The following is an 8,181-nucleotide window of genomic DNA, read 5'->3' on the forward strand; positions in this document are numbered from 1 at the left end:
GGGGTTTTTGACTGTTTTTTTGTTGTTGTTTTTTTTATCATTATTTGTATTTTTACTTGAATCACCTGAAATTACCTACATTCTTTTCCGGTGTAGAACACAATATGAAAACACATTCATTCTTTCCGTTGTTTTGCCAGTATTTTGTACATGTGTATTTTTGTATAAAACTAAAATTTCAAGAAGTTCACCTTCCATTTCCCTCGCTTATTCACATACTTAAAAATCATTATTTTCTTGGTAACCACACACGTCTCGCTTATTCACATACTTAAAAATCATTATTTTCTTGGTAACCACACACGTGTATATACGCACCCCCCCCACCACCACCACCACCACCACCACCACCACCACTTTTGTTGAAAGCAAACGTATATTTTATATGTAGAGAGAGTTTACTGCTCATTAAGTTGAGCTACTACACACAAACCTGCCCTGGAGGAGCTCCAATTGGAATGTGTATATACAGACTTTTTTCAGGAGAATGATCACCCCCAAAGCTTTTAAAAACTCCTTCGTATTTTTAAAAAGTCCAATTCTAAAGCCAGGTTTTCACGTTGGGTTCTCATTTTTGAGTCAGACTTTGTGTATGGGAGTGTTTGAGAGAGAGAGAGAGAGAGAGAGAGAGAGAGAGAGAGAGAGAGAGAGAGACTTGTATCTATGTGGATCCGACACTTTCAGATAGGTAGGTAGGTGGGTACTGAGGTAACTAGAGAGGTAGGTGGATCGATGGATGGATGGATATGGATGGAATGATGGATGGATGGATGGATGGATGGATAGATAGATAGATAGATAGATACATAGATAGATAGATAGATAGATTTGGTCAAAGCTATACTTATCAGTTTGCGCTTCCAAAGATGCAATAATTTCACGTTTATAACCACAGGCACTTGTTTCTGTAAAACACTTACGACCTCTGTATACTAGTGTTATTATTAGTATACAGAGGTCGTAAGTGTTTTACAGAAACAAGTGCCTGTGTTTATAACATATATAATGTAGTAAAAATGAAAAAGGCCAGACGAGGGAAAATGTTGGTCATTTGAGTACCGGTATCTTCAAAACTCTCTCTCCTAACCTTTGATCACATACTATTCACTTTAAAATTCATACTACACGTGAGTTTACATATAAACAGCAATTCAGTTAAATTGCTAGATCATCTAAACTTTACTAGAGTTTAATAGGCCTAGAGTTTATTGCTCATTTATTAAGTTGAGCTACTGTTAAAAAAACTGTCCTGTGGGAGTTCCATGCAATCTAATTAAAATCAGATCCTAGAATACGCTCACAATCGCAGAGTATATGGCGCGGATCTAAGAAGTCTGATTGGAGTTCCATGGGAAATGTGTATATAGACGGTCATGCCAAGAAATCCCGTCCGGTCTGAATTCGTTGGCTTCAACAGAACCACATTACATGCTGATTAATAGTAGCCGTCGCTTATCTCTTAATTGCGGTCACTGATTTATAACGGTTTTTCTATACCGGAGATTTTGCTAGGAATTTATTGGCATGTTCTAGAGTATAACCACTCCCAAGGCTTATTACTCATTCGTAAGGGGAGGGGGGGGGGGTAAATTCCCATTCTAAAACAGGATTTTCACGTTGGGTTCACTCTTATGGGGCAGACTTTGTTTGTAGGAGAGAGAGAGAGAGAGAGAGAGAGAGAGAGAGAGACTGTGAGAGGTTTTCTCCATGAGGAAACCGACTCTTGTTGCAGAGCGCTTTGGTAGGCTTCACCCCAGAGTTTAACTTTGGCGGTTGGGATTTCTGAATCTGAAATAACTGTCCCTAGTGGAGGAAGTCTCACGGTTCTAAAGCCAGATTTCCTGGAGGGGCAGTAGAATAAAATGCCGGTAGAAGACCCGGACAATCTCTAAAGCTTACAAAAAGCGTGAAACGATTACATCAATCGAAAGAGGGGTGAGATAGGCAGGGAATCCACATTTTCGGAGATGATATCGCTGCAAAAAAAAATCAAAGGAGGAGGGGGTGTAATAAGTATCCATGGATACGTCAGGTGCCTCAGAGTGCCTTTACGTGGGCAGGCTACCTCATGCGTAGCACGGGTACTGGAGAAGTCGGACTATAACAAAGTCGGACTATAACAAAGTCGGCCCATCGCGGACTCGGCCTATTACGGACTCGGCCTATTCATTTATTTACAGGTGCCCCCCCCCCTTTTTTTTTTAAATTTATCTCTTTGAAATTATATGACGATTGCTTATTACTTTGAAATATGGACTCGGTCCAATAATTCACTTTTGTTCGTTTGTTTTAATTATAAATGGATGTCGTTGGCGTTTCAACTTAGATAGAAGAGGCAATTTTAAATGCTCAGTTTTTCGATTACCCTTTGATGTAGATTGAACCTTGTTTATTTAAAGAAAAGGAGACTCTCTTTTTATCTTCCGACGCAAACGATTGAAATGAAACCAAAAATAGTATATTCATTTTCAACATGGGCTCCGACGAATGTGTCGCGTGTTCCAGGAAAGTTTCTGCACGACAACATGCACTTCAGTGTAACACATGCAGTTTATGGCAACATAGGGTGTGCGACACGGGTATGTTATTATTTTCATTATTTATTTATTTTACTTTTTAATGCGTTAACGGCGCTATTGTTTGAATTTTAAAAGTCGGTGCTTAATAACTAGATTCCACTCGCTCTAAAAGATGCAGCATTTATATATGAATGTGGTTGAAAGACTCATGCATTTACCGTAATTTATTCATTATACATAATTATGAAATTTGGTTTTCCGTCAGTAGTATCAAAATATATCAGAGTCGGACCAATTTATTAGCGATTAAGATTAAGTATCTTTAATTCATTTAATTTTTAATGTGTCTTTATTTAAAGTTTATTATTGTTTGTACTTTTTCATGTGTCATGAATTTTATACACACAAATAGTTATTCATACACTAAAGTCACATGCATGAGAGAGAGAGAGAGAGAGAGAGAGAGAGAGAGAGAGAGAGAGAGAGAGAGAGAGAGATGGGGGTGGGGGGTAAATTAGTTATATTTATCATTAGTTGCACTTGCAGAAAAATAAGTCTGGGGCCCGTTATATAAAAGAACTTATGACTAAAATCAAAAACTTTACATACATAATATTTTTCTAAACCAATTCTCTTGAAAACTGGCATGCAGCATGCAACATCGTTTTTCTGGGGGCAGGCAAACGAAGGTGAAGTGGAAATAAGTTGAATAAATTTCTGTGCCAGAGGAGGGGGTTAATTCATTTTGTTGGTAAATTTGTTGAGGGAGGAGGGGATGTCAATTAATAATTTTCGAACTGACATTCTTCTTATTCAATACTTTTATCATAAATCTCCTATGCCCCATTTATCTGTAAAAACGAATGTCTGAATAATATATGTAACTTATTTTTATTCAGTTAATACAACTTATCAGCATTAATACAAAACAATATCAATACACAATTATCCAAGTGGTTTGCCTTTCCTTTCTTTATATTGTAACCCTTGGTTGAAATGACCAAATATAAATGAATGAATATGAAATAAATTGATTTTGATTACAAATGCCTTTTTCTCTGAAGGTATCTCTCAGCAAAAGTATCGACAGATGATGAAGAGCGATGAAACCATAGAGTTCATATGCACGAGATGCCGTGAAGACGAAACCGACAGAGCACCTGCCTTTCTGCGATTAAGCCAACGGGCCACTTCACCAGAATTGAGAAGCCTGGTACAATACATTGAAAACGCCTGGTTAGACAGCCCTGTATGGAATCCAAGAAATTGGTCTTTTTATCGGCAGTCCATCAGGACAAACAACGATGTAGATGGTAAATATTTCAAACACATTGTGCAAATAGTTTTTTCCTCCGAAGTTTTTGATGTAAAGTTGTAAATTATTACTTTCACGACGAACATATATACCGTTTACAAAATTTGGTGATACATTTTTGTGGTAGAAAACCTATTTAATATTAAAGGCTTCAAAACAAGCAGCAGTACACTTGCCAAATGCACAAAGCATGATTTCCATAGAATATTCCTTAAAACTACTGGCAAAGTTACATAAAAATTTCATATTGAAAGTTGATATTGCTTTAATACAATTTCCTTTTATTTTAGGTTACCACACCAGGATAAATGCCGACATTGGCAGAGGGCACATGTCGTTTTATATCGTTGTCCCTGCTCTGCGGCGAGAGGCGAACATCGTAGATCTCACATTTAGACTCGTCAGCGAGGAGCAGATTCTGCGGGATCAGAGAAGAAAACAAGCCAGGTTGGAATGCAGGCTACACCAGTGCTGGCAAGGGTGAACGGACTGTGTTGCAGCTACTCAGTGATTGTGGACGTATATATGGACCGTCTAACGATTAACGGGTGTACGGAGATACTTATATGGGAGAGAAACTGAAAGTCATATATATGTTTTAAAAATATTGTTACCTTATCTTAAATAAAAATTAACCCTTTCTTTGTTATTTTATGTGCTCTTTGCATCAATGACCTTTAAAAAAAAAAATGGTCAGTGCTTTCAACTTTACCACAAATTCAAAGAGGTAAATTGCCCAATTTTCTTTGATAAGAGAACTCCGTTCTAATCTTAATTTGGCATGGTGAACTTCTCCGATTCTGGTTCCAGTTTGGTATTCGAATAAACTAGTATTTTTTTCGATATCTCTGAATATTGAAATCCGTAACAAATACTACGACTAATGAATTTGATCAATCCTGATCAACCGTTAACACTTGGGTTACTTGGCGACTAGTTCTTAGTCGAAAAGAAATCAGTCTACACAATCTGACTACAGTACAGACCTATCTATATATATATATATATATATATATATATATATATATATATATAAAATATATTATATAATATAATAATAATAATAGGTCTGTACTTTAGTCAGATTGTCAATCTACTCTACATATATTGATAGAAAACGAAAGTAACCTGGCGAGATTTTTTCATTTCAATGTCCTAAACCCTACCATGTCATATATCCTTGCATATACAGGATATCATAATGAGCATTTATTCAAAATTTGCACATTATTATTCTTATTTATGATTATTATATATACATACATACATATATATATATATATATATATATATATATATATATATATATATATGTATGTGTGTGTGTGTGTGTGTGTGTGTGTGTGTGTGTGTGTGTGTGTGTGTGTGTATTTGTAACAAATACTTTCTTTCAATTATTTATGTACATAATCTATTCAGTGGTCATTTCTGTGGAAACTCGTGGGGGGGGGGGGGGGGGGGGGGGGGTTAGAGAAAAATACCGAATGTAAAAAGTTTCTAGTGACAGGTCACTGATTAATTAAAAAGGAAGGGGTTGTACAATCTAGGTTCAAGACTACAAAATGAGTCTGAAGTTTAAATTTAGCGAACTTTTGAAATAATTTTCCTAAACAAATGAAATTTTCAGTACACGTTTGCATATTTTTTATATTTGAAATATATGTGCTTGATAAATCTTAAGATACTATTCTCAGTCTCGTCCCATGGCCTAGTTAACCAAGATTTAAAAAAAAAAAAGATGCTTATCATACCCTTTTACTTTAGCATTGCCTTATTTTCCACGGTAGGCCGACTTCGTAATGGGCCGACTTCGTATATAGGCCGAGTTTGTGTAGGCCGAGTTCGTAATAGTCCGACTTGGTCATGGGCCGAGTTTGTTATGGGATGACTTCTCCCGTAATCCGTAGCACGGATTCAACATATTCACCCTTAAACAATTTTAAATAGCCAATCGATCTACCGATACCGAAAACACCCACCCGAACTCAAAATAAACACGTGTTTCCTGTACCTTTCATAAATATATATAATACGCTAGATTGACGAATCAACTGGGTACAACTTTTGCGAAGTACGGTACTATTCAAACTTTCGCGGCATTTTCTGGTGCGCTCTTTCGTAAAGAAGGTAAACAATCTATAAGAGTCAAAACATGCGACAGGTGTTGCTTCTTGGAAGTCGGAGGTAACTACAAACGTGCGAAAAATCCTCCTGGTACTGAATGTCTATGAGAATGTAGGAATTATGAAAGATGTGCCTCAATGGTTATTTTTTAGAGGTATAAAATGGATTTAGGTCACGTAAATGTACGAGGACAAAATGTTGATCTTCTTCATCAAGGTAAGGAGCGTGTTGATACCACTGGTATTGATAGTGTGTCGCCGTGTGCGCGCGTTTGAATTGTTTACATGGATTATACTACAAAGGGTAACACTACATATTGTTTTCCATTGTACCTACACAAGTCTCGTTGACATAGTAGGGAATATTGCATCTCACTTGCTGAATTCACAAACATTTTACGAACTTTGCTCGGAACTGGATATTGCAGTGGACATGGTACGGAGACTGGCGATGGCATTATAATCATCATTACACCCTGTCAACAGGTTCAATAGAACTGTCAACATGTTACTTTGTTAATTGCTACTGTGGAATCTCAGGCCAATATAAAGTGAGCTTAGTTAGATAGACATGCGTGGCTATCGTCGTAATTTATCAAAACTTGCAGTTACAGAAATAATTGTGCATCAGTCACATATTATGATACAAGTTTGTCCCTTTTTTTCTCTCATCTTTTTTGTCTTTATTTTTGATAAATATACAAATTATATATCCTCTAATTTCTCTTTCTCTCATCTTTTTTGTCTTTACTTTTGATTAAATATACAATTTACATATCCTCTAATTTCTATAAGTTATACAGCAAAAATCTTCCTTTCACCAACAATAATCTAGACTGATTTTAATGGCATGCTCATGTATGTTAGCAAAGCAAAATGAAGGGGGAAAATAATAAATAAAAATAGCATATTTGCAATATTGCCATTTCAGAGAAGAATTTACAAACTGTAGGCAGGCTTTTTTTTAATAATGTATTGCATTTTCTCCCTGCTACATTTGCTGCCATAGACCAGCCCCTGGAACTGACAGGTGAAAATGTCTAATGGGGGATAAAGGTCTTCAAGGTGTGAAGACATTTAAGGAGGGAGGAATGTAGCAGTCACTTGAATTCGATCAAGCCACTTGAGTGGCCAGATAGCTCAGTTGATAGAGCACCTGACTAGAGATTCAGGGGGCCCAGGTTCAAATACCGATCTGGTCTGTTGCATTTTCTTCTTTCCTGTTACAAATGTAAATGGGTTTGTTAACAGATGACAAAATTTGGTCCTGTTCATTTTTCAAAATTTCAAAATCATTGATTACAGGTTAAGAATTTGTTATTATAGGATGCATGTCACCAACCTGTCTCTCATTATGATGATACTCTTCTTACTGACTTTTGAATTGTAAAGTCATTATCTGATAATATTCCAAATTCTCAAAATTTCATGAAATATTCCTACATTTTTAGCATTTGATCATTTTTTTTTTAATGTTCTTGATTAATAATTATTAACTGTCTGTAAATTTACTTGTTTCCAACAAACTTTACAAAATGCCTTTCACTTCAGGCTTTTTTTTTATTTTTACTGTTACATATAATAAAATCTTAAACTGAAGAAGGTTAGTAAAATTCAGGCCTTGAAATTAAGTAAATGGATAAAATCTGTGGTATGACAATGTATAAATAATATAATAGATAAATCATATCATGTTTGTATAAACAATGAAATGTAGATTTAGAAATTCAACACAATCTGTGCAAATTGATGGGACTAATTATGCCATTCATTGACATACTTCTTTGTAGTTTAGAAAGGTAAAATATTTAAAATGGTTACAGGAGACATTAAAAATTCCATGATATCATAAGTGTTATACATGTGTGTAACAGTGTGTAAGTCAGCTTTGAAAATACATTTTCAATTCATTTCAAGTACAGGGAATAATTTACAACTTAGACATATTTTTCATTTTTGCTTTCATCTTTTCAATTTCAATCAACTTCTGTGAAAATCCTAAATGTTGAGGATCACGCAGCCAAAGATAGCAACAAATGAATATTCATAAATCAATAAATGTTATCAAAGAAATCATGTAAAAACATAGATAAAATTGGGGCATTGTAAACCATGTGGAAGGATTAATCATGTAGATTTTCTGTCTCATTAAAGAAGTGTACAAATATATGATAACAGCATGAGCAGCTATAAAGGTGCATGCAACTACTCTTCCTGAATCAAT

The 8,181-nt window shown here is 35.4% G+C and overlaps 2 protein-coding genes across 6 annotated transcripts in view; both read left to right on the forward strand.

The window, feature by feature from the left end:
• Positions 1-2,222: 2,222 nt before the first annotated feature.
• LOC125677152 (uncharacterized) lies at positions 2,223-4,474 on the forward strand. The gene is made up of 3 exons (XM_048915122.2): positions 2,223-2,579; positions 3,584-3,832; positions 4,125-4,474. The coding sequence occupies exons 1-3, from the start codon at positions 2,474-2,476 to the stop codon at positions 4,316-4,318; spliced, it is 549 nt and encodes a 182-aa protein (XP_048771079.1). The 5' UTR covers positions 2,223-2,473; the 3' UTR covers positions 4,319-4,474.
• A 1,485-nt stretch (positions 4,475-5,959) lies between these two features.
• The window catches only part of LOC125677698 (WD repeat and coiled-coil-containing protein-like), a 35,190-nt gene continuing 32,968 nt past the window's right edge, over positions 5,960-8,181 (forward strand). For 2 of the 5 annotated variants that reach the window (XM_056160736.1, XM_056160737.1), the window contains exon 1: positions 5,988-6,174. In XM_056160736.1, the coding sequence (XP_056016711.1) occupies positions 6,120-6,174 (55 nt within the window). In that variant the 5' untranslated portion in view covers positions 5,988-6,119. Of the gene's footprint in view, positions 6,175-6,349; positions 6,509-8,181 lie in introns of those variants that run through there. The other 3 variants (XM_056160738.1, XM_056160739.1, XM_056160740.1) reach the window with 3 other exon arrangements.

The sequence above is a fragment of the Ostrea edulis genome, chromosome 3 (genome assembly GCF_947568905.1).
Source record: "Ostrea edulis chromosome 3, xbOstEdul1.1, whole genome shotgun sequence".
Taxonomy (NCBI): domain Eukaryota; kingdom Metazoa; phylum Mollusca; class Bivalvia; order Ostreida; family Ostreidae; genus Ostrea; species Ostrea edulis.

Bases quoted from the DNA above. Each gene is read 5' to 3' on its own strand.
- LOC125677152 (XM_048915122.2), top strand. From the start codon at position 2,474: ATGGGCTCCGACGAATGTGTCGCGTGTTCCAGGAAAGTTTCTGCACGA. The intron at 2,580-3,583 runs GTATGTTATTAT...TTTTCTCTGAAG, and splicing joins ACATAGGGTGTGCGACACGG to GTATCTCTCAGCAAAAGTAT. The intron at 3,833-4,124 runs GTAAATATTTCA...CTTTTATTTTAG, and splicing joins GACAAACAACGATGTAGATG to GTTACCACACCAGGATAAAT.